Source organism: Schistocerca cancellata, chromosome 5 (genome assembly GCF_023864275.1).
Source record: "Schistocerca cancellata isolate TAMUIC-IGC-003103 chromosome 5, iqSchCanc2.1, whole genome shotgun sequence".
NCBI classification, from domain to species: domain Eukaryota; kingdom Metazoa; phylum Arthropoda; class Insecta; order Orthoptera; family Acrididae; genus Schistocerca; species Schistocerca cancellata.
The window spans coordinates 397,629,057-397,656,806 of record NC_064630.1 but is presented as its reverse complement, the minus strand read 5'-3'; the positions used below and the strand labels follow the sequence as shown (position 1 = coordinate 397,656,806).

The window sequence follows — 27,750 nt, the reverse complement described above, 5'->3', positions numbered from 1 at the left end:
CCACTTGTATGAATATCAAGAGCTTTGATGGAAACCCAGTTCTAAGCAAAGAAGGGAAAGCAGAAAGGTGGAAGGAGTATATAGAGGGTCTATACAAAGGAGATGTACTTGAGGACAATATTATAGAAATGGAAGAGGATGTAGATGAAGATGAAATGGGAGATAAGATACTGCGTGAAGAGTTTGACAGAGCACTGAAAGACCTGAGTCGAAACAAGGCCCCGGGAGTAGACTACATTCCATTAGAACTACTGATGGCCTTGGGAGAGCCAGTCCTGACAAAAATCTACCATCTGGTGAGCAAGATGTATGAGACAGGTGAAATACCCTCAGACTTCAAGAAGAATATAATAATTCCAATCCCAAAGAAAGCAGGTGTTGACAGATGTGAAAATTACCGAACTATCAGCTGCAAAATACTAACACGAATTCTTTACAGACGAATGGAAAAACTGGTAGAAGCCGACCTCAGGGAAGATCAGTTTGGATTCTGTAGAAATGTTGGAACACGTGACTTATCTTAGAAGAAAGGTTAAGGAAAGGCAAACCTACATTTCTAACATTTGTGGACTTAGAGAAAGCTTGTGACAATGTTGACTGGAATACTCTCTTTCAAATTATAAGTTGGCAGTGGTAAAATACAGGGAGCGAAAGGCTATTTACAATTTGTACAGAAACCAGATGGCAGTTACAAGAGTCATGGGGCATGAAAGGGAAGCAGTGGTTGGGAAGGGAGTGAGACAGGGTTGTAGCCTATCCCCGATGTTATTCAATCTGTATATTGAGCAAGCAGTAAAGGAAACAAAAGAAAAATTCGGTGTAGGTATTGAAATCCATGGAAAGGAAAAAAAATTTTGAGGTTCGCCGATGACATTGTTATTCTGTCAGAGACAGCAAAGGACTTGGAAGAGTAGTTGAATGGAATGGACAGTGTCTTGAAAGGAGGATATAAGATGAACATCAACAAAAGCAAAACGAGGATAATGGAATGTAGTCGAATTAAGTTGGGTGATGCTGAGGGAATTAGATTAGGAAATGAGACACTTAAAGTGGTAAAGGAGTTTTGCTATTTGGGGAGCAAAATAACTGATGATGGTGAGAACTACAGAGGATATAAAATGTAGACTGACAATGGCAAGGAAAGCATTTCTGAAGAAGAGAAATTTGTTAACATTGAGTATAGATTTAAGTGTCAAGAAGGTGTTTCTGAAAGTATTTGTATGGAGTGTAGCTATATATGGAAGTGAAACATGGGTGATAAATAGTTTAGATAAGAAGAGAATAGAAGCTTTCGAAATGTGGTGCTACAGAAGAATGCTGAAGATTAGATGGGTAGATCACATAACTAATGAGGAGGTATTGAATAGAATTGGTGAGAAGAGGAGTTTGTGGCACAACTTGACAAGAAGAAGGGACCGGTTGGTAGGACATGTTCTGAGGCATCAGGGGATCACAAATTTAGCATTGGAGGGCAGTGTGGAGGGTAAAAATTGTAGAGGGAGACCAAGAGATGAGTACACTAAGCAGATTCAGAAGGATGTAGGTTGCAGTAAGTACTGGGAGATGAAGAAAGTTGCTCAGGATAGAGTAGCATGGAGAGCTGCGTCAAACCAGTCTCAGGACTGAAGACCACAACAACAAACACAACAACAACATGAAGATTTAAAATACAGAAGCCAAAAAAGATAAATGCAAAAGACTATTATATAGTCACTATTCATTGACCAGGTAGTATAATATATTCAGTAGATTTAAGTGTTTGGTACAAATGATCAGTGTATAGGTAAAATGGAAACCAAATTATGTATCAGATTAATGCAGCCAAAGAATATTAATAAATTATATAACACTGTTTGGATCACAGTTCTTTTATTGGTTACTACCAGTTTTGATCTGCACTGCAGGTCACCTTCAGATCTGTTGCCACAATTTGTGGTTAAGCAGTAATGGCCCAAGTGATATACAACTAGTTTTGTATCATTTGCACCACTCTTGACAAACCGCACCTTGCAGCATCAGGCATGAAAATGACCAGCAGGGCGCATCAAAACAGGTAGTTGCCAATAAATGACACTGTGATTGTGATGGTATTTTTTTCATTTATTAATATAACTGACTTCATGTTTCCTGTGAATTGGTGTCAACCATGCAGCCAAAGAGTGTATCACTCACTTGTTTTTACCTCATTTTGAGAAAATCTAGTGCAAATTGCACTTACTTCCCTTTGACTCTAGGCACCTCCGTTTCGTTTTTCTTGCATGTCGTTGTTAAATTTATTTTCTCTTCAAATGTCTGGCTAACAAGCTGAGGTTAACAGCCATAACATTTGCTTACAACTAAGTCTGTCATGAGACGATATGTTGCAAAGGTTAGAGATTAACATCTGGTAGGCCTTGAGATTGCTAGAGAAAGAACAGTATTCTAGCCATGCAAGGACTCCATATCAAACCAGCAATAGCCCTGTTAAAGTAACTGTCTCATCATTTACCAGAAGTGATTCAATAAAACCTCAGTAAACCTAAATTGGAATGGTTAGATGATAGTTTGAACTTTGCAAGCATGATTTAAGTTTCTTACTTCTTAATCTAAAACTTAGATTCTCAAGCAGAGTACTGAGGATGGGTCATAGTGATCATAAGGCACAGTTGCTGTGTATAGAAACTCCAACAAGTAGTGGAAGTTCCAGAAAAATAGTTGAAAAAGAACCTTTTCTGAAGATAACATTAGAATTTTTAATCTCTTACTGGCGAGGGAAAACTGGGAAAGCATTGCCACTCAGAACAATGTGATAGTATGTACATGAGTTTTCAGAGCATCTTTCTTCACTATTTTAATGTAGCATTCCAAAAGTAGTAAAAACAGTAAAACCTAACAATAATAAGCAATTGGTAACTAAAAGCATAAAAATTTCCAGTGAGAGAAACAGATTACTGCAGTACTCTTGTAAGAAATATAGAGTAACCCAAGAATTCACAGATTATTCAAAAGCCTACAAAAGAATCTATGGTAGAGTAGTCAAAGAGGCAAAAATTATGTGGAATGACAATTTTATAAGAAACTCATCTAACAAAATGAGATCCACGTGGAGAGTTATAAAGAAAGAAACTTGTAGTTCAGTGCCAAAGAAAAAGAATGTATCATTAACACTAGAAGGCTCAAAAGTCACAGACCCAAATTCAGTTGTGGAAAAATTCAATGAATACTTCACCTCACTAGCTGAAGACCTCATTCAAGTACACTGTCAAGGACCAGTCCCAAGTTTCTCCAGAAAGTGTCGTCGTAACTGTCGTCTGCTTCACGTCTGCTGTGCAGCGAGCTACCTTAATTTAAGTATTAACTGTATTTTTCTTACTTGTCACTTCTTCTTCCGTGTGTATTTGCTTTTAGGAAGCTTTAATTGTCGGGTGCTATTAATAGTGTTCCATAGATTTCGTGTTTGTTTTGAATACAGTCAGAGAGAGTCCCTTTAGTCAACCATAGTGCCAGTTGTGATAGTGTTTGTTTTCAATACAGTCCAGAGACAGGTAGTGCTATTTTCATTGTTTTCTACAAGAAGTGGCTAGCAACCACAGTTTAGTGAATAAACAGCCGCCTTTAGTGAATTAGCAGTCTAGTTAAAGGTTGATTAACTCTCTTCAATAAATTGATTCCTTAGGATGGATAGGATGTGTGACTGCTGTGTACGGACGCAGGAGGAGCTGGCCACTGTTCGCGAACAGCTGAGCGTGTTGATGGCCGCGGTCAGCCGTCTTCAGGCTGCTGCCTCGGAGTGTAGCGGCAGTGGGGAGTCTGGTGCGTCGGTGCGTCGCAAGGTACACCCCAGGTGTTACATGCTTCACCCACTGCCCCTGCTGTCGAGACATCTTCGCGGGTACCGGGCGCGGTTTGGCCACCCTCTCCCCAAAGGGAGGGGCGGGTTCAGCGGCGTTCGCGGTGCACGAGGCAGAGGGTCAATGTGGAGGCTGGCCTTGTGGCATCGCCCGCTCTGCTTGTGAGTGGACATGTGGCTGCTCTTTCAGCAAGGTCCGAGCAGGGACATGGGGGGGAGGGGTTTATTAGTTATTGGGAGCTCCAACGTTAGGCGGGTGATGGAGCCCCTTAGGGAAATAGCGGGAAGGTCGGGGAAGAAGGCCAGTGTTCACTCTGTCTGCTTGCCGGGGGGTCTCAACCGAGACGTGGAGGAGGCCCTACCAGCGGCGATAGAGAGCACTGGGTGCACCCGACCGCAAATTGTTGCTCATGTCGGCACCAATGACTTCTGCCGTCTGGGTTCAGAGGTCATCCTCAGTTCGTACAGGCGGTTGGCGGAATTGGTGAAGGCGGAAAGCCTCGCTCGCGGGGTGGAATCAGAGCTAACTATTTGTAGTATCGTGCCCAGAACCGATCGCGGTCCTCTGGTTTGGAGCCGAGTGGAAGGCTTAAACCAGAGGCTCAGATGATTCTGCGGAGATCTGGGGTGCAAATTTCTCGACCTCCGCTATCGGGTGGAGAAATGTAGGGTCCCCCTGAATAGGTCAGGCGTGCACTACACGCCGGAAGCGGCTACAAGGGTAGTGGAGTACGTGTGGAGTGCACATGGGGGTTTTTTAGGTTAGAGAATCCCCTCCCTAGGCCCGACAAGACACCTCCTGAGACGCGGCAAGGTAGGAGTAGGCAAAATGCAACAGGGAATAACAATATTAATGTGCTAATAGTAAACTGCAGGAGCATCTATAGAAAGGTCCCAGAACTGCTCTCATTAATAAACGGTCACAACGCCCATATAGTACTAGGGACAGAAAGTTGGCTGAAACCAGACATAAACGGTAATGAAATCCTAAACTCAGATTGGAATGTATACCGCAGAGACAGGCTGGACAGTGAAGGGGGAGGTGTGTTTATAGCGATAAGAAGTGCAATAGTATCAAAGGAAATTGACGAAGATCTGAAATGTGAAATGATTTGGGTGAAGGTCACGGTTAAAGCAGGCTCAGACATGGTGATTGGATGTCTCTATAGGCCCCCTGGCTCAGCAGCTGTTGTGGCTGAGCACCTGAAGGATAATTTGGAAAATATTTCGAGTAGATTTCCCCACCATGTTATAGTTCTGGGTGGAGATTTTAATTTGCCGGATATAGACTGGGAGACTCAAACGTTCATAACGGGTGGCAGGGACAAAGAATCCAGTGAAATTTTTTTAAGTGCTTTATCTGAAAACTACCTTGAGCAGTTAAACAGAGAACCGACTCGTGGTGATAACATATTAGACCTTCTTGTGACAAACAGACCCGAACTATTTGAAAAAGTTAACGCAGAACAGGGAATCAGCGATCATAAAGCGGTTACGGCATCGATGATTTCAGCCGTAAATAGTAATATTAAAAAGGGTAGGAAGATTTTTCTGTTTAGAAAAAGTGACAAAAAGCAGATTTCAGAGTACCTGTTGGCTCAACACAAAAGTTTTGTCTCAAGTACAGATAGTGTTGAGGTTCAGTGGACAAAGTTCAAAACCGTCGTACATTATGCGTTAGATGAGTATGTGCCAAGCAAGATCGTAAGAGATGGAAAAGAGCCACCGTGGTACAACAACCAAGTTAGAAAACTGCTGCGGAAGCAAAGGGAACTTCACAGCAGACATAAACATAGCCAAAGCCTTGCAGACAAACAAAAATTACGCGAAGCGAAATGTAGTGTGAGAAGGGCTATGCGAGAGGCGTTCAATGAATTCGAAAGTAAAGTTCTATGTACTGACTTTGCAGAAAATCCTAATAAATTTTGGTCTTATGTCAAAGCGGTAGGTGGATCAAAACAAAATGTCCAGACACTCTGTGACCAAAATGGTACTGAAACAGAGGATGACAGACTAAAGGCCGAAATACTAAATGTCTTTTTCCAAAGTTGTTTCACAGAGGAAGATTGCACTGTAGTTCCTTCTCTAGATTGTCGCACAGATGACAAAATGGTAGATATCGAAATAGACGACAGAGGGATAGAGAAACAATTAAAATCGCTCAAAAGAGGAAAGGCCTCTGGACCTGATGGGATACCACTTCAATTTTACACAGAGTACGTGAAGGAACTTGCCCCCCTTCTTGCAGCGGTGTACCGTAGGTCTCTAGAAGAGCGTATCGTTCCAAAGGATTAGAAAAGGGCACAGGTCATCCCCGTTTCCAAGAAAGGACGTCGAACAGATGTGCAGAACTATAGACCTATATCTCTAACGTCGATCAGTTGTAGAATTTTGGAACACGTATTGTGTTCAAGTATAATGACTTTTCTGGAGACTAGAAATCTACTCTGTAGGAATCAGCATGGGTTTCGAAAAAGACGGTCATGTGAAACCCAGCTCGTGCTATTCGTCCACGAGACTCAGAGGGCCATAGACACGGGTTCACAGGTAGATGCCGTGTTTCTTGACTTCGGCAAGGCGTTCGATACAGTTCCCCACAGTCGTTTAATGAACAAAGTAAGAGCATATGGACTATCAGACTAATTGTGTGATTGGATTGAGGAGTTCGTAGATAACAGGACGCAGCATGTCATTCTCAATGGAGAGAAGTCTTCCGATGTAAGAGTGATTTCAGGTGTGCCGCAGTGGAGTGTCATAGGACCGTTGCTATTCACAATATACATAAATGACCTGGTGGATGACATCGGTAGTTCACTGAGGCTTTTTGCAGATGATGCTGTGGTGTATCGAGAGGTTGTAACAATGGAAAATTGTACTGAAATGCAGGAGGATCTGCAGCGAATTGATGCATGGTGCAGGGAATGGCAATTGAATCTCAATGTAGATAAGTGTAATGTGCTGCGAATACACAGAAAGATAGATCCTTTATCATTTAGCTACAAAATAGCAGGTCAGCAACTGGAAGCAGTTAATACCATAAATTATCTGGGAGTATGCATTAGGAGTGATTTAAAATGGAATGATCATATAATGTTGATCGTCGGTAAAGCAAATGCCAGACTGAGATTCATTGGAAGAATCCTAAGGAAATGCAATCCGAAAACAAAGGAAGTAGGTTACAGTACGCTTGTTCGCCCACTGCTTGAATACTGCTCAGCAGTGTGGGATCCGTACCAGATAGGGTTGATAGAAGATGTAGAGAAAATCCAACGGAGAGCAGCGCGCTTCGTTACAGGATCATTTAGTAATCGCGAAAGCGTTACGGAGATGATAGATAAACTCCAGTGGAAGACTCTGCAGGAGAGATGCTCAGTAGCTCGGTACAGGCTTTTGTCAAAGTTTCGAGAACATACCTTCACCGAAGAGTCAAGCAGTATATTGCTCCCTCCTACGTATATCTCGCGAAGAGACCATGAGGATAAAATCAGAGAGATTAGAGCCCACACAGAGGCATACCGACAATCCTTCTTTCCACGAACAATACGAGACTGGAATAGAAGGGAGAACCGATAGAGGTACTCAAGGTACCCTCCGCCACACACCGTGAGGTGGCTTGCGGAGTATGGATGTAGATGTAGATAGTCAGTGGTCTTGACTGCTTCTATGTATGTGTATGAAACAAACCCCAATGAAATTATAAGTAAAATTAAATCATTAAGCAATAAAATGTCAAGTGGTATTGATGAAGTACCTGATTTCATATTAAAAGCATGTGCTCACCACATAGCAAACCTCTTGGCAAAAGTTTTCAACCTCTCTTTACAAACTGGTGTATTTCCAGATACTTTTAAAATAGCAAAAGTTTCACCACTGCTAAAAAAAGGTTCTTTTTGAAAAAATATCTAATTACCAACCTGTGTCACAGTTAAGTTCCTTCTCAAAAATTCTAGAAAAACTCTTCTATGACAGGCTTTTAAGTTTCATAAATAAATATGCACCTCTTACAGTACAACAACATGGCTTTAGAAAGTCTAAATCTACACAGACAGCAATTTTCGAATTCTTAGGCTGCATTTTAAAATCCCTTGATCAACATAAATTAGCTGCAGGTATTTTTCTATATGTATCAAAAGCCTTCGACATCCTGGACTATAACATTCTGCTCAAAAAATTAGAAATACGAGGAGTAAGAGGTGTAGCACATAGCTGGTTGTGTTCATACCTAAAAAACCGTAGGCAGAAAGTATCACTTCAGTATGAATTCAACAAAATGAATAAAACAAGAAACAATTCCTTTCTTTCTAGGGAATTATCAATAAAATATGGCATACCACAGGGCTTAATCTTAGGTCCACTACTCTTCTTGATTTATGTGGACGACTTAGTTGAATATATGAGTCCCACAAAAACTATCCCGTTTGCCGATGACACCACCATATTGCTCACTGGATCCAGTCCAGAAACTTTGCAGTCCACAGCAGAAAGTTCTATGAAAAGACTTTCTGAGTGGTTCACGAAAAACATACTCGTTATAAATACTGAAAAAACTGTGTGTGTCGATTTTCATTTAATTCCTTCAACTAATCAAATGTCTATTCAAGCCCAATTAAAAAATGATCCCCTAGAAAATGTAAGTGTCACAAAATTCTTGGGTCTTTGGATTCAGCAAGACTGAAAGTGGGACACACCTATAAATTACTTGTGTAGAAAACTACCATCTGTGTGCTATGGCCTAAGAATTTTAAAGGCTACAACAATCAAAACAACAGTACTGCAGGCATACTATGCACAGTTCCAACCACTAAGCTGATATGGGATCATTTTCTGGAGATACTCAACTCACAGTGTAAAGGTTTTTAGAATGCAAAAAGGAGCTTTAAGAATAATTTGTGGCCTTAAAAAGATAGAGTCCTGTAAATCCCATTTTACTGAGCTTGGTGTTCTAAATGTTCCAAGTTTATTCGTTTATGAAACTATCTTGTTCACTAGGGACTACCTCCTGAAAACAGGCAAACTGATACAGAACAAAAATGTACCAGAAGCGAATCAAATATACATCAAAAATATCACAGAACAACCACCTATCAGAGGAGCATAGTTAACACTGGTGTAATACTACACAATAAGGTACAGAGGAAATAAAAAATACTACTCATCCAATGTTTAAAGCTAAACTAAAGGCATTTCTAATAAATCACTGTTTCTATTCTGTCAGAGAATTTCTTAATAAGTAACAAAATTAATTGTAATAGGTACCTAATTTTAATTTGCCTACTATTTTGCTAATAGTATGTATTATTGTAACTTATCTTTGGCCTGTCCAATATCAATTTTACAATTTGTACTATATGATAAAACTGGACCAATAAAAAATCAAATCAAATCAAAAATGTGTCATGAGTCACTTTCTCATTTTTTACTGCAAAAATATGTAATATTATGTTTTATGAATTATGCAGTGCCATGACAATTGTGTTTTTAATAGAGGTTGATTTCAGGAAAACCTAAAACCATTTCATAGAATAGCTGACATATCTGTAGTGAGAGATCTTAAATGTTATTTTCACCTTCGCAGTATCTAATCTCCCTCTGAAGTGCGGTAATTGATTCACATGACTGTTGAAGTCTACAAATTTGTGTCATGGACAACAGCAAATATGCAATGCAGTTTTGAAAAAAGTTAATTTCCTCACGAGCCTAGTGCCAATATCGCTTTCATTATTACAATTTTAGTTTTGTTTCACAATGACTGTTGGAATAATTTTTATTTTACCAGGGATGCACCTGTTGGAGAATCATGCAACTATGCTCTTCAAGACCTTCTGAGAATAACCCACTCTCATATTGCAGAAAAAACTTTGTTCTTTTTTGACACATTCAGAGAAATTGCTGCAACAAATATGGATGACTTCCAGAGATTACATAGATTAAAAGAAGAAATCAAAACTTTTGATTTCTCAAGGGTTCCACATTTTGAAAAACAGGTGGGTTTTCACTTTTAATCAGTTTTACTTTGATTTCCATTTAAATAAACATTTGAGTTTTCCTTATTCAACAACTTAAAAATCATCAACTAGTTGTTGTACAAAATATGGCAGTATTGTGACTGTGTTGTTGTTGTACATGCCAGTGCTTTGCAAACTATCAAACAAAAACATGATAGAGCCTTAACCGATCATTAAATAACAACAGTACACTTGTTATAAAAACTTAATTGGTGTGTTTTGGTCATGGGCCGTCATCAAATACCAGAAACAAACTCGATATAAAGTATCATGTCACATGATAATTGTGCTTAAGCACCAATGTTAGTAGAGTTACCACTTGACATTATAGTTTGTATCAAGTTGGTTTCTGATATGTTTATGATGAGCTGTGCCCCGAATATGTCAATAAAGTTTTTGTAACAGATAGATTCTTGTTATTTAGTGACCCAAAGCAATGTTAAGGGCATGGCAAGTTAATCATATAGTGCTTTATGACCTTGCGCTGCAAGTTCTTACTATGATAAAGAGAGCCAGACAGAATAGTCTGTCTTCAACTCGTAGACACAAGGCTCTCAAAAAAGAGCACAGAACAAAGAACAAGGAAGAAGAAAATAGAAGACCAGAAAACACATGAGAAACAGCAAATTGAAGCATCCACACCCACAACTGCATCACTTGAGTCATTGTTTGATGATTCAGTCAAAATACTTCTCATTTCTGGTGAAAGTGGTAGGAGAATGTTTCTGGCCTAATTTACTACTCCATGTCAGAGTGCTTGAAAACAACATTATGAAGAGTTTTGACTGCACAATTAGTGTCTTCTTTAGACTGATGTCAGTACAGTGTTGATATTTTCCTGCCTGCAGCAGAAGTACTTGCTCACTATATTGACCATTTTCCTATTAATAAATCTAGGTATTCATTAAAACTGATGGAGGTGAGATAGAACCATGCTGAAACTATTTAATAATAATAATCCTACAATTCTGCGTGCTCTTTAGGGTGCCACATTGCTGCCTGCCTTAGGGTATTAGGAAATCAAATGAATAAAGTCTGGCAATAGTGGTTTCATTCAGGGAAAAATAGCAGCTCATTTTTCATTCAAAAAACACAAAATTCTTTTCAAAAAGAGCAAGCGCAAGCTATTTGAAGTGCATTAACAAGGTAGGCATTAGACGGCGATGTAAAATTTCTTTGTGGTTATACTGGTAATGTTCACTTTAAAGTGCATGTTCCACATTGAGCACACATTTGATAAAAAAATGGATTCTCCTTCCTATCATCACTTTTATGAATAATTTTCACAAAATATCATTGAAAGTAAAATATTAAAGATTACAGATAGTCCTGTCACACCTCTTTTCAAACATCCCAGAGAAACATGGATCATTATCACTGCTCATGATGTTCATTAAGGTGAGAAGTGTATGGAAAAGCATTTTTATGCTTCAGAAATTAATAATATTCTTCATGTAATTACCTTACCTTCTGATGAAGTCACCCTTAGATGTGAAGAAACCTGGTCAAGGTGCATAGAAAACCTATGCAACTGGTTGGCAGATTTTTACATATTTTTCAAATAACATTCTTGAAATTAAACAATGGAATATCCAAGGAAGAATAATGACAGTATTAAGATGAGGATAGATTGCTAATCACCATATAGTGGATATGTTGAGTCACAGCCAAGCACAACAAAAAGTCTTCTAAAGAAGTAAGCTTTCAGGCAGAGGGCTTTCTTCTGAATTAGACAAACACACACACACACACACACACACACACACACACACACACACACACACACACACACACACACACACACACACACACACACACATTCACTCAAACCTGACATATAAACATGACCACTGTCTGTGGCTGCCAAGGCCAGACTGGGAGCAACAGCACATGACGGGAGAAACAATCTTGGTGGTAGGAGTAAGGAGGAGGGTGGGGCAGGGAAGGGGAGGGATAGCAGGGTAGGTGTGGTGGACAGTAAAGTACTGCTTGTGGGAGCATACAGGGTCGAGGTGGGGAGAGGGTAGGATGGCTAAGTGCAGTTGGGAGGTTAAGCACATGGCGGGGAGAGTGGAAAATGAGAGAAGTGTTAAGACTGTGGGTGTGTTGGTGGAATAGAGGCTGTGTGGTCCTGGAGTGGGAACAGGGAAGCGGATAGGTGGGTGAAGGACAGTGACTAACGAAGGTTGAGGCCAGGAGGGTTACAAGAATGTAGGATGTATTGCAGGGAGAGTTTCCGTGTGTGCAGTTCAGAAAATCTGGTGTTTGTAGGAAGGATCCAGATGGCACAGGCTGTGAAGCAGTCATTGAAATGAAGAATGTTGTGTTGGGCAGCATCCTCAGCAACTGGGTGGTCCAGCTGTTTCTTGGCTACAGTACATTGGTGGCCAGTCATCTAGGCAGACAGCTTTTTGGTTGTCATGCCCACATAGAATGCAGCACAGTGGTTGCAGCTTAGCTTCTAGATCAAATGACTAGTTTCACAGGTAGCCTTGTCTTTGATGGGATAGGTGATGCTTGTGACTGGACTGGAGTAAGTGGTGGTGGTGGTGGTGGTGGTGGTGGTGGTGGGAGGGAAGATGTATAGGGCAGGCCTTGCATCTAGGTCTATTACAGGGATATGTGCCATGAAGCAAGAGTTTGGGAGCAAGGGTTGAATAGTGATGGACAAGAATATTGTGCAGGTTTGGTGGGTGACGGAATAGCTCTGTCAGAGGGGTGGGAAGGATAGTGGGTAAGACATTCCTCATTTCAGAGTATGATGAAGTTAGTCAAAACCCTGGCTTAGAATGTGATTTAGTTGCTCCAGTCCTGGGAGGTACTCAGTCATGAGGGGAATGCTCCTGTATAGCCAGACGGTGGGACTTTGGGAAGTGGTGGGTGACTGGAGAAATAAGGCATGGAAGATCTATTTCTTTGCAAGGTTGGGAGGGTAATTACAGTCAGTGAAGGCCTCAGTGAGACCGTTGATATATTTGGGAGGGACTGCTCATCACAACAGATGCGATGGCCAGAAGGCCACAAGTGGCCTTCTTGGTATGGAAAGAGTTGTAGCTATCAAAATGGAGATGTTGCTGGTAGTTGGTAGGTTTGATATGGACATAGGTACTGTTGTAGCCATCTTTGAGATGGAGGTAACATAAAGGAAGGTGGCTTGTTGGGTGGAGGTGACCAGGTGAAGCGAATGGGGAAGATGGTGTTGAGGTTCTGGAAGAATGTGGATAGGGTGTCGTCACCCTTAATCCAGATCATGAAGGTGGCATTACTGAATCTGAACCAGGTGAGGGGTTTGGAATTCTGGTTGGTTAGGAAGGATTCCTCTAGGTGGTCCATTGCCATACCCCAGGGTATGGCAATGGGCATCCGCATGTCATGTCTACATCTACATCTACATCTGCATACATACTCCGCTAGCCACCAAGCAGTGGTGTGTGGCAGAGGGCACAATTCGCGTCAAAGTATTATTTCCTCCCCTCTGTTCCACTCGCGGATTGCACGAGGGAAAAACGACTGTCTGAACACCTCAGTACGAGCTCTTATCTCCCTTACCTTTGAATCATGATCATTGCGTGATTTGAAAGTTGGTGATAATAATACATGCTCTACATCCTTGGTGAAGATTGGATTTCGAAATTTAGTGAGCAGCCCCTTCTGTTTAGCGCGCCATTTATCTGCAAGTGTGTCCCACTTCAAACTTTCTATGATATTTGTGACACTCTCGCGATGGCTAAATGTACTAGTCATGAATCTTGCCACTCTTCTTAGGACTATCTCAATCTCTGAATCGGACCCAACTGGTAAGGGTCCCATACAGATGAACAATACTCAAAGACTGGACGCACTAAGATTTTGTAAGCTATTTCCTTTGTTGAAGGACTACATCACTTCAGGATTCTACCAATAAACTGCAATCTAGAGTTTGCCTTACCTGTTACTTGTGTAATTTGATCATTCCATTTGAGATCGTTTCAAATAGTAACACCCATATACTTGACTGATGCTACCGCTTCCAAAGACTGGGCATTTATTTTGTACTCATACATTAGTCGGGATTTTCGCCTTTTTATATGCAGTAAGCTACACTCTCTAATGTTGAGAGACAACTGTCAGTCATTACACCACGCATTTATTTTCTGCAAATCCTCATTAATTTTTTCACAACTTTCATGTGATACTATTTTCCTGTAGTCTACAGCATCATTGGCAGACAGTCTAAGGTCGCTGTCAACACCATCAACCAGATCGTTTATGTAAATCGTAAAAAGCAGACCTGTTACGCTACCCTGGGGCACACCTGAAGTTACGCTTGTTTCTGTTGAAGTCAGCCCATTCAGGACGACATACTGCTTCCTGTCTGTTAGAAAACTTTATATTCAACTGCATATGTCATTGGGTAGACTGTAAGTGCGCACTTTTTGTAGAAAATCGACAGTGCAGAACTGAGTTGAACGCCTTTTGAAAGTCGAGAAATATGGCATCAACCTGGGAGCCGGTATCTAGAGCCTGTTGTATATCATGCACAAAGAGGGCCAGCTGTGTCTTGCATGACCGCTGTTTCCTAAAACTGTGCTGGTTTCTGCAGATGAGCTTCTCAGAGTCTAGAAAGGTCATTATGTCTGAACACAAAATATGTTCCATGATTCTACAACAAATCGATGTCAGTGAAATTGGCCGGTAATTATGTGCGTCCGATTTTCTACCCTTTTTATAGATTGCTATGACCTGGGCCTTCTTCCAGTCCCGTGGAACTTTATGCTGTTCCAATGATATCTGATAGATGTAAAATCTTACGGGGATACCGTCTGTGCCAGATGCCTTCCTGGCATCTAAGGATCTTAACTGTTTTACAATCCCAGATACACTAAACACTATGTCAGCCATCCTTTCATTTATTCGATAATTGAAAGGGGGTATGGTGCTGCAGTCTTCTATCGTAAATGAGTTTTTGAAAGCTAGGTTTAGAATTTTGGCCTTCTGTTTATCATCATCAGTTACATTACCCATGCTGTCAGCAAGTGAAGGTATTGAATTATTTGTAGCATTCATAGATTTTACATACAGCCAAAATTTTTGGGGTTATTTTTAGAATCTGCAGATAAAATATTGCTTTCAAATTCGTTCTTCTGACAGCTGCTTTCATTTCACATAATTTCTGTTTGTCAGCAGGGCAGTGACTATGTTTAAAATGACTGTGCAAAATTCTCTGCTTTCTGAGCAACTTCCTAATATGTTTGTTGAACCAAGGTGGATCCTTTCCCTCCCCTATACTTTTGCTAGGCGCATACTTCTCTAGCACATCGTGGACAATATCTTTAAATTCCAACCAAAGATGCTCAATATTTTTTTGCAACCTCCACTGACATGGAAGCCACAATGACTTTATGGTCACTAATACCTTTTTCTAGATTAACTTCCTCAAAAAGATCAGGTCTGTTTATCTAATATGTTCCCATCTTGAGTTGGTTTTCTAACCAATTGCTCAAGGTTGTGTGTTGAGAGCACTCCTAGAATAACTTCACATGTATCTTTGCTTCTGCCCCCTGTGATAAACGTGTAATTTTCCCAGTCAGTTTGATGCTAGATTAAAGTCTCCACCTATAACTAATGGATAATTTGGATATTTACTTCCTCTGTACTCAAGACTTTACCTGAAATGTTCTATGGCATTTGTTGCGGATGCTGGTGGTCTATAAAAAAATACAATGGTCAATCCTTGTCTGATTAACAGCTTTATCCAGACTATTTCACAGTCCGACCCAGTATCGATCTCAACTGTGTTTAAACAGCTTTTAACTGCAATGAACACAACACACCATCTCCCATAGCATCAGTCCTATCCTTCCTAAACATTGTCTAATCAGAGTTCAAAATTTCACTGCTTTGTATGTCTGGTTTCAACCTAATACAATATTGGCATTGCTACTCTTTATTTCAGTGAGTAACTCGGGGATCTTGCTACAGACACTTAGACAATTTACTAACATGAGATTAAGCATATTTAAATCCTTTGGAATGACCTGTTTAGGTGAACTAACAATTTTTACCGTTGGCACACACAAATCAGTGTCATGAACTGGTAATTTTTCAGGCCAGCGGTTTGTTTCCCATGGGAAGGACCCTAATCTAAAAAAACCCCATGTGCATGCCACAAGTACTGTGCTACCCATGTAGCTTCTTCCTGTGTGTAGTGCACCCCTGATCTATCGAGGGGCGTCCTACAACCTTCCACCCCATAGCATAGGTCGAGGAATCTACAACCATTTTCGTCACAGGGTCGACGTAGCCTCTGTTTTAGATTCTCCACTCAAATCCAAACCAGAGGACCCCGGTTCACCCTGGGTACAATGCTGCAGATCGTCAGCTTGGCTTCCACTCCTCAAGAGATGGAGGCCGCCTTCACCAATTTAGCCAGCCGTCGAAAGGACCGAATGATTTCCTCGGAACCCCAACGACAGGCATCATTGGTGCCGACATGCGCAACAATCTGCAGCTAGCTGCACCCCATACACTCGATAGCTGCTGGAAGAGCCTCTTCCACATCCCAGACAAGGCCCCCGGCAAGTACATCGAGTGAACAATGGACTTCTTCCCCGCCCTAGCCACTATGTTCCTGAGGGGCACCGTGACCCGCCCAACATCGGAGCTCCCAATAACTAACAAACCCCTACCCCCACGTGCCTGTCCGGACCTTGCTGAAGGAGCAGCCACTATCCTGGCAGAAGGTGCATTCAGATCCGGCTCAACCTCCCTCTCCCCCCCCCCCCCCCCCCCCTTCCCCCAGCATCAGATAGCACATTGAATCTATTAGCAAAGTGCATGCGATTTAGCAGGAGTCTGCGTTCCCCCATGCAGCCTTTCAGATGCGACACATTTCCCCTTGGTGTGGTTAAATCGGCAGACTTTCCTGGCTTTGTGTATTCTACAACAAATATTCAGCTCATTTTCATCTAACGCTTCTAAGTTAGATATCAGTGCACATTTTGGTAGGCACACCTCTACTAAACCAAAATTGTCTACACTGATGGGCACTACCCAGCTTCTATCAGTTTCCTACACAAAAGATAAACTACATCATATGCAACATTGTGCCTGACCCAGTTACTCTTTTTCTGGCTAGGCCTTGTAATGGTCGCCTGGTCGTAGATATTGCTAATTGCTATAATCGCACTATTTCACTCCCATTTACGGAGCTTGTTAGCACTTGATGTTAGGTTGGCGCCATTAAACTGCATTGTGTTGTGGTAATCGCTGCTACTTGCTGGATCGCTGCTGTCTCTTGATGCTGATGCTGGCTCTACATCTGGTTGTCTAGGGTTAAAAACATGACGTCCCGTGTTTCCTATATGCTTTTGATGATAAAGAACGAGCAAAACCAACAAATATGTAAACTTCAAATATTTATTACTCTGGTGGCCATCTTAATTCCACTGTCCACCAAAGACCATGACTCAACACAAAGTAGTATTTCCTTCACATGTTCTTTGCATTGTTTATCCACCTCAAACAATAACACACAAACACACTTTACCAAAGTGACATTCCGACTGCCTTTCGGCCCTTCTTGCTGCTCGTATTTATAACATTGTCAAAGAACTACTAAAAAGAGATATAGTTTATAAGTCACATGTACATCTGTTATCATAATTTGTGCAGAAAAGTTATTAATTTGCATCGAGTGACATAATTTAACATGTTATTAAAATGACAGTCAGATTTGTTGACTTGACAGAATAATTCTTTGTTACAAAAAGGCCGTTTTTTAGAAGTTTGTCAATTGACTTCTCTAATTTGCATAAATAAGTAAATAACATGAATTATTAAGATTTACATTGGTTTTCGTCTAAAATAGGATTGATTACGTGAATACTGAGTGAAAACGCTCCTAGTGAACAAATAGGTTTCACTGGGTGATTTTTATTTAAGGAGATCCAAAATACCTAAGTTGGCCACTATTTTTCGTACTTCATATTAGTTACTTAAGATGAACTTAGTGTTTTTACATGATGACATTTGCTGTATCAGTGATCAAGTGATATTAACTTTTGTGTGGGTCAGTTATTCAGTATAATTTAATGGGTTGACAGTTTATGGAGACATGTTATGCAATCATTGTTAACATACACAATAACTTTTCTATAATCATAAATACTCGTTAAACTGGTTGAATTTGGAGGGTATCGCATACTTCGTTACAGTAAAGCCTTTAATATGTTCCGTTACAGCCTCCACTACATATGAAGTATTAACTGGTGGATAAGTTCATCCAAAGCAACCTTCCTGTACCTTTCAGTATTATGTCCCATTAGTCAAGCCTAAGAGACCAAATATGCGCTTTAACTAGCTTAAATGATGCCTCAAGTGTTCCTCTTGACAGTTCAGTTCTTTCAGCAATAAAACTGAGGACAGAATGCTGTCATATCCACCTCCAATATGTGCTGTTGTAGATCCACTTTCGGATGATTATTAACTAAAAAGTCAAACCCAGGAATGATGTTGTACCTGGTGTTCATCCTAGGGAGAACCACCTCGTGCACATGGAAGTATATCCTCTCACATCGAAATCCAGTAAGCTGATTTGAGGAAGGGAAAACTACTACCACCTATATCACATAATTTACGGTGCGGTGGGTTCAAATTTATAACACCAAATACACTCTGGTTAGCCATGAACCCTCTTACATAGCCAGTTAGACAAATGTCTGCCGCTGCTTTCACAAAGATGTATCCCACAGTCACAGTTTCTGGAAGGGTTGTGCAGTGGTCGCACTGCTCCCTGTCCTGTTTAATGTAGGGGTGTAAATGTTATCCTTACTCCACCTTCTACATGCCTGGAAACTTTTTATATTGATGTGCTCACCCGTTTGCACCTTTGATGCTGTGGCTTCCTACAAAACTGCTGAATGTGGCCAAGAGAGCTATATCTATAAAATATTATCTCTGTATTAAAAGCTACTTACTTCTCTCAAGCCATATATATTTATGTTGAACTTGATTTAAAAGCAAATTTTATAAAGTTGAATTTGTATAATTTCATTAATCATATCATGTAGTTTTAATGGTAAAGTAAACAGTCAATATGACCAAATTTAAAAATGAAAAATTCAGTTTCTGTATTTTGTTTTATATTACAGTTTGAAAATGTATTTGCAAGAAAGGAACTGGAAAGGAAACGTGAACAGTTGAAGTTTAGTCAGTCACATAGGAGCATGACCTTATTTCCTGAATATGAGAAAAAAGTGAAGTTACTGCAAAAATTAAAATATATAGATGCCAACAAGTGTGGTAATTATACTATTTATTACTTAAAGAAACCGTAAAATATTAGAAAGATATTGTTAAGTTGTTTTGTTGTGTGATTATTATTAATAGTTCCAAAACCTGATATATTTGTTAATTGTTTGTGTATTGTTCCCTGCAGTGGAAATGAAAGGTCGTGTTGCTATCAAAATGCGCAATCATGAACTGATGATCACAGAGTTAGTGTTACGTAACATACTAACAGACCTTCGACCTGCAGAGATTGCAGCAGTGCTGTCTAGCCTGGTCTTTGAAGGAAAGACTGATACTGAACCGAAGGAAGTAGCTGCCGTTGCCCTAGCAACGGTATGTATGGAATGCTCCAATCCTTGTATACATATATTCTTTTTAAATAGACAGTTAGCTTAAAATCTACTAACTACTCAAGTGACTGTTGTGAGGTTTCCTGGGTTATTTGTTGGTGTTAATTTGTCCTGGGAGTCACTGGTAGCAGCAATGAATATTACTGGAATCAAGTTCTATGTGCTGTTTGGTTTTCTGTTTGAATAGACATATTTATGTATGAATAACACTGGTTTGTATTTCATAAGGAGGCTGACTTATATAGTGACAGTGTAGGCAGAAGTTTCACACCTTGATAATTTCGTCTTTGTACTTTCACCCCAAATAATTTTTATGTATTCTGCAGAATGTACTAACACATTATTTTCATGCTTAAATTCACTGTTGCCTTCCATGACTTGGATCACATGACTAACAACTTCCACAAGTAAATCTTTCATGATATGGACTCAGCTGCACAGCCCTTATTGTTGTTGTTGTTGTTGTTGTTGTGGTCTTCAGTCCTGGGACTGGTTTGATGCAGCTCTCCACGCTACTCTATCCTGTGCAAGCTTCTTCATCCCCCAGAACCCACTGCAACCCACATCCTTCTGAATCTGCTTAGTGTATTCATCTCTTGGTCTCCCTCTACGATTCTTACCCTCCATGATGCACTCCAATACTAAATTGGTGATCCCTTGATGCCTCGGAACATATCCCACCAACTGATCCCTTCTTCTGATCAAGCTGTGCCACAAACTTCTCTTCTCCCCAATCCTATTCAATACTTCCTCATTAGTTATGTGATCTACCCATCTAATCTTCAGCATTCCTCTGTAGCACCACATCTCGAAAGCTTCTATTCTCTTCTTGTCCAAACTATTTATCGTCCATGTTTCACTCCATACAAATACTTCCAGAAACGCCTTCTTGACACTTAAATCTATACTTGATGATAACAAATTTCTCTTCTTCAGAAACGCTTTCCTTGCCATTGTCAGTCTACATTTTATATCCTCTCTACTTCGACCGTCATCAGTTATTTTGCTCCCCAAATAGCAAAACTCCTTTACTACTTTAACAGTCTCATTTCCTAATCTAATTCTCTCAACATCACCCGACTTAATTTGACTACATTCCATTATCCTCGTTTTTCTTTTGTTGATGTTCATCTTATATCCTCCTTTCAAGATGCTATCCATTCCATTCAACTGCTCTTCCAAGTCCTTTGCTGTCTCTGACAGAATTACAATGTCATCAGTGAACCTCAGTTTTTATTTCTTCTCCCTGTATTTTAATATCTACGCCAAATTTTTCTTTTGTTTCCTTTACTGCTTGCTCAATATACAGATTGAATAACATCGGGGAGAGGCTACAACCCTGTCTTACTCCCTTCCCAACAACTGCTTCCCTTTCATGTCCCTCGACTCTTATAACTGCCATCTGGTTTCTGTACAAATTATAAATAGCCTTTCGCTCCCTGTATTTTACCCCTGCCACCTTCATAATTTGAAAGAGTATTCCAGTCAACATTGTCAAAAGCTTTCTCTAAGTTTACAAATGCTAGAAACGTAGGTTTGCCTTTCCTTAATCTTTCTTCTAAGATAAGTCGTAAGGCCAGTATTGCCTCACGTGTTCCAGTATTTCTACGGAATCCAAACTGATCTTCCCCAAGGTCAGCTTCTATTAGTTTTTCCATTCGTCTGTAAAGAATTCGTGTTAGTATTTTGCAGCTGTGGCTTATTAAACTGATTGTTCGGTAATTCTCACATCTGACAACACCTGCTTTCTTTGGGATTGGAATTATTATATTCTTCTTGAAGTCTGAGGGTATTTCGCCTGTTTCATACATCTTGCTCACCAGATGGTAGAGTTTTGTCAGGACTGGCTCTCCCAAGGCCGTCAGTAGTTCCAATGCAATGTTGTCTACTCCGGGGGCCTTGTTTCGACTCAGGTCTTTCAGTGCTCTGTCAAACTCTTCATGCAGTATCGTATCTCCCATTTCATCTTCATCTACATCCTCTTCCATTTCCATAATATTGTCCTCAAGTGCATCACCCTTGTATAGATCCTCTACGTACTCCTTCCACCTTTCTGCTTTCCCTTCTTTGCTTAGAACTGGGTTTCCTTCTGAGCTCTTGATGTTCATACAAGTGGTTCTCTTATCTCCAAAGGTCTCTTTAATTTTCCTGTAGGCAGTATCTATCTTACCCCTAGTGAGATAAGCCTCTACATCCTTACATTTGTCCTCTAGCCATGCCTGCTTAGCCATTTTGCACTTCCTGTCGATCTCATTTTTGAGACGTTTGTATTCCTTTTTGCCTGCTTCATTTACTGAATTTTTATATTTTCTCCTTTCATCAATTAATTTCAATATTTCTTCTGTTACCCAAGGATTTCTTCTAGCCCTTGTCTTTTTACCTACTTGATCCTCTGCTGCCTTCACTACTTCATCCCTCAAAGTTACCCATTCTTCTTCTACTGTATTTCTTTCCCCCATTCCTGTCAATTGCTCCCTTATGCTCTCCGTGAAATTCTGTACAACGTCTGGTTCTTTCAATTTATCCAGGTCCCATCTCCTTAAATTCCCACCTTTTTGCAGTTTCTTCAGTTTTAATCTACAGTTCATAACCAATAGATTGTGGTCAGAGTCCACATCTGCCCCTGGAAATGTCTTACAATTTAAAACCTGGTTCCTAAATCTCTGTCTTACCATTATATAATCTATCTGATACCTTTTAGTATCTCCAGGATTCTTCCATCTATACAACCTTCTTTTATGATTCTTGAACCAAGTGTTAGCTATGATTAAGTTGTGCTCTGTACAAAATTCTACTAGGCGGCTTCCTCTTTCATTTCTTAGCCCCAATCCATATTCACCTACTACGTTTCCTTCTCTCCCTTTTCCTACTACCGAATTCCAGTCACTCATGACTATTAAATTTTCATCACCCTTCACTATCTGAATAATTTCTTTTATTTCATCATACATTTCTTCAATTTCTTCGTCATCTGCAGAGCTAGTTGGCATATAAACTTGTACTACTGTAGTAGGTGTGGGCTTCATATCTATCTTGGCCACAATAATGCGTTCACTATGATGTTTGTAGTAGCTTACCCGCATTCCTATTTTCCTATTCATTATTAAACCTACTCCTGCATTACCCCTATTTGATTTTGTGTTTATAACCCTGTAGGCACCTGGCCAGTAGTCTTGTTCCTTTTGCCACCAAACTTCATTAATTCCCACTATATCTAACTTTAACCTATCCATTTCCCTTTTTAAATTTTCTAACCTACCTGCCCAATTAAGTGATCTGACATTTGAAATACGGCAAATGTTATCCCGGACTGATGCCCACAATTGAAATACGGCTAAGACACAAGTTGAAAATATGCTCACTATTTTTTATTTACTTAAATTTGCCATATTTCATGACAGTACCTTTTCCATTAGACGTTTACACGGCGATATAGTCTTGGCTTCAGTTGTCTAAGTATGATTCCACAATGCATCTTTGTTGGTTGCAGAATTGACATGGTTCAACGTGTTTCTCTCATTTTGGTGTTGTAAATACAGTTTCTTCAAATGTAGTTTCTTCTTTTTAGTTAATACAAAAATAATAGTAACATACTTCAAAATTATTTTTGACGGCGACCTTCACATTGTTCTTCCGACAACACCATGGTCAACACACACCAAGAGTTAGCTGCCGACTTACTACAGCCAAAGACGACTCCACCGTCAAAGATGTTTTACACCACACACAATCTTCCAGTTGTAATCAGTCTCTTTGCTATTCTTCGATACATTTTCTAATAGTAATCAATATGCTTTTACTCTCAAAAACAGAAGTAAATTAACATATAATAAGACAAATTATAATAAATCCTGACAAAAATATAAGAAAACATTTACAATTCGGTATCGACAAATACGGTAAAAAAATAACATCTCCCAGATCCATTACAACTGCTCCCCAGGGCTTTTGTTGTTATGGACATATACAACAAAATCCCGACCACACTCAGTAATGGATCTGTATTACACAATTAGTACATTAATGATACAGTCTGATAACCTCTTCCAAATTTGGACTCTTTGTATCTGTGGACTTGTTACTGGCTGTTGTTGCAATGATACTTCCCCATCAATCTCATACACAAAAATTCAAGTAAAGAAATTATTTGACATGACAAATATACATGGTATAAAAAATACATGAGAAATATTCTAACATACAGCATACAGATTGAAAATAATAGAAAGGCAAAACTCATTTCCCAGAATAAGATTTAAATTTTTTTAAAATAAATATTAATGTTAATTTCATTATGCTTACATATTGTACAGTAAAAACGATACTGGACATATGTAGTGTAATGTGTTTTTCTCTATATTTGCCTTATATATATAATTTTTTTTAACTGCTGATTTTTTTTAATTTTTATATTTTTTTTATTAGTCATAGTTTTTTTGTTTTTTGTATTTTTTTGTTTATGATTTTCTTTTTAAATTTTTTTAACTCATTTTTTTTAATTTTTTTTCTTGTGATTTTCTTCTTTTAGTACAGTTAAAGATACATCAGTATTATCTACATTTTTTTTTTTGCAATTATTTATGTACACTTTCCTCTACTACAGTATTACTATAAATCACATTCTTGTGAAGAGTACTTTTGCTCCCCACAACATCAGTATAAACAACAATAAACTGCTCATATATCATGAGGCTTTATCTAAAATTGGTTTTGAAACTTATACCTTTGCATGCATGTCCTCACATGCATGCCTTCACCCACAGGGAAGACTTAGCTTCCAAAAATTAGAAAAATTCAGAAATGCTCACTATGGAGACTTTTTTTTGTAAAAAAGTAAAAATAAATCTTTCTCTCATTTTTTGTTACAACAGTGTTTTTTCATCAGTTTCAATTAATATGTGACTTCAAATTATTAATTTATACATGCAAATATACATACTTGGTTGTACAGGCAGTTTTGTTCTAACAAGCGTATTCCAGTGGAGGACTTTTGTTGTAGATGATAATAGGTTATTTAAATTTTGAAATTATGATTTCTGTTTATACAGTTTTACTCCATCTTTTTTTTTTTTTTTTTTTTGAAACCACTACTAGAGGATTATTATATGCACTGATACTCCTTTCTATTATATTACATGCTTCAATCTTTTTCAGCTCTTTCTCAACAGCAGGTCTTTTTGATATTGCAATACTGTATGGTTTTATGAAAAATGGTTCATGAGATTTTACCTGAAGCTCACACTGATAACCCTTTACCCTACCAGGTATGTCACTGAAAACATCACTGTATTCCCACAGCAGATTTTCTAACTGTTGTTTTTGCTCCCCAGATAAATTTTGTGTTTCTGAAATTTTCAAATTTACTAAATTCCCAAATTCAACTTCATCAGTATCATATCTATGAGTGTCAATATTCTCCAATCTATTTTCTTTTAGTAAATTGATACTGTCAAAATTTCCATTACTCTGATCACCAAGTATGTTCACAAAATTTGTCTGAATGTATTCCCTTTCACTAGTTTCTATCAAAAGTTTTCTTCCAACCCAATCAAATGCTGTATTTACTTTTACTATCCAATTCATACCCAAAAGAAAATCCTCATTAAATTCCTGAATTACAAAACATCCATGTGTGAACAATTTGCCTTCAATTAAAAATGTCACTAAAGCCTGGCTTTTTATCAATTTACTGCTCTTCCCAGTAGCACCTTTTATCTTTACCCCAACAACTGGCATTTCAACAATATCTTTCCCCACTTTCAATTTCTTGCTTAACCTTTCAGATATTCCCGAGATCTCACTTCTTGTATCAATTAAACATTTACCAATCCATGACCCAATTTGAACTTTTATATAAGGACTGCAAAATTGATCACTTTTCTCAGAACCTGTATCCTCATGTAATAAATCACTTTCAATTTCCCCAAACCTATACTTATCAGAATCATATGGTATATCATTACATGTATTATTTGTCACAGTTATAAAATTTGCACAAGATACAAAATTGTCATTAGTACTCTCTATTATCTCAAATAGCCAAGAATTTTCATCCAAATCACATTTTATACTATCGAAGTACTTATCCTTCAGCTTTTCAAAAATAAAATATCTCATCTTTTTCCACCACTCAGGACATACAGTTTCACATACATTAATAAGCATCTTTCTAAAGTTCTTGTCAAAAGAAATAGTTTCACTGTTCAGCCATATATTCATAAGAAATGTGTGTGTGTCATTAGTATCTGTAAAAGTTTCACTTAGGCTAGAAGTTATACATGTGTCATCATTATTTGTGTAGTCAGATTCTTTACCAACCACATAAAAATTCACACTTTTACATACACCCAGCTTGCGAGCTTTATTCATCCTGGTAACATCCCTGGGAATTTCTATAATATTCTCACTATTTAATCCATTTTCAACCATGTGTATACCCAACTCCCTATTTAAACTAATGAAATACCTTTCCTCAACATCATCATCAATCCCATTACTATCATTATCAACTTTGTCATCAACATCATTATCATTATACATATTCAGGTCATAAACATTCAAATTATCCCCCAAAATATAATTTCCCCTTTCTAAAGTTACCAGATCCCTTTCACCAATATTTCCATTCTCACAGCACGCATTCTCTCTTTCATTCACACACATCTCTGAACTACTACAAATTACATCATCTGACAAAGTGTTGTTCTTTTCTGCCCAAGTGTAAAACTCTGTTAAATTAAATGAATCACAATTACTTCTATCTACTGTATGTTCTTGTGTACTGAAAATTTTATCTTTATCAATATTATTTTCCTCTTGAAATTTTTTCAATAAGTAACAACTAATAACCTCATGTGATAGCTTAGGTTTGGAACTGTCATGTTTGGGTTTATGATAGTCACATCCATTGGTCCTTTCATCATGCTCACCTTCTGCCTCAACCTTGCGGACCTTCAAGGGGGCGTCTACTCGTTTTTTGTTTCCTGAATTACAACTTGTTCCTGCTTGAACTGCTGATTGTGGTTCTGCCAATGCCTCTGATCCACATTTCTGTTCCCATTCCTATGCCAAACATTACCTGATTGTTGGTAGTTTCTATTGTACTGACCTCTATCAAAATTTCTGTGATTTTGATCCCTAAAGTGTTCTCTATTTTGTTGATTATTACCGTGAAAATCATGTTCTTGTTTTGGATAAAAATTATGGTCCTTCTTTTGAAAATTGTTATATCCCCCTGAATTTTGACTAACACCATGATAATTGTTTTGTTCCCTTTTTTGAAAGTTATCATTTCCCCAATTTTGACCGTTACCTTTCTGAGTAAACCCACTGTGTGTTCTTGTTGTTACCCTATCCAACTTTTCAATATAATTGAGAAACTGCTCTACATTACTATCAGGACAATGAACTAAACTCAACTGCATTGCTGATGGCAATCTTCTCTTTAAGGTATCAATTTTGATCAAGTCATCCAAAGGTTTTGTTAAATGAATAAGTTTTTGAAGTTCACTTTTGCAAAATTGTTTCATGCTCCCATCTGATTCTCTATAGTTTTGCCCATTCAAAAATTCACTTTTGATTCTAGTTTGTTTAAGAGCATCCCAAAAATTTTCCAGAAATTTTGATTCAAATTCTGAAAATGTCATCCCCATAGTTACAATCTGGTTTGCCCAAGTCAAAGCTTCCCCTTCCAAGAATTTTTTCACAAATTTAATTTTTATTTCATCTGGTGAGTGAGGTAAAAAGCAATCCTTACAATACAGCATAAAATCAACGGGATGTAAGGGTCCATCTACCGAAAAGTGCTTCACTGGAATATTAGATACAAGATTACATGTGCTGACATTGTAATTTTTGCTTTGAAATTCAATGTTAAAACTTTCAATTTTTTCGCTAAGTTTTTTGACAGATTTTTTGTTTTCTAAATCATTGCACTCTACTTTTTTTTCTAAAGAAACCAAACGATTGTCAGTTTTTTGTTCTACATTTTTTACTAAAACTTTTGTGTTCTCATCCAAATTTTTAATTTCCCCTTTAATGTCATTAAAATCAATTAAATTTATTTCCCTATCTGCCAGTAACTCATTTTTTACAGTATTAATTTCACCGCTCAATTTAGCATCAATTTCATTTACTTTTGCTTCCACAGATTCAATTTTTTCCTCAGCATTGCCAACTCTGTTCGAAAGATCACCCACTTGGGTATTGACTGCTTGGACTTGCAACAAAATGTTATCAATTTTTTCATCCCAGTAAGTCTTATTGTCGTCAAGTGTTTGTTTAATTTCTTTCGTGA

At 38.6% G+C, this 27,750-nt stretch overlaps 1 protein-coding gene across 1 annotated transcript in view; it reads left to right on the top strand.

Annotated features, from left to right (window-relative positions):
- Positions 1 to 27,750, top strand: part of LOC126187481 (helicase SKI2W) — a 166,213-nt gene that overhangs the window by 103,985 nt on the left and 34,478 nt on the right. Inside the window, exons 15-17 of the mRNA XM_049928587.1 lie at positions 9,606 to 9,813; positions 18,966 to 19,116; positions 19,253 to 19,437. Of these exons, the coding sequence (XP_049784544.1) occupies positions 9,606 to 9,813; positions 18,966 to 19,116; positions 19,253 to 19,437 (544 nt within the window). The remainder of the gene's footprint in view (positions 1 to 9,605; positions 9,814 to 18,965; positions 19,117 to 19,252; positions 19,438 to 27,750) is intronic.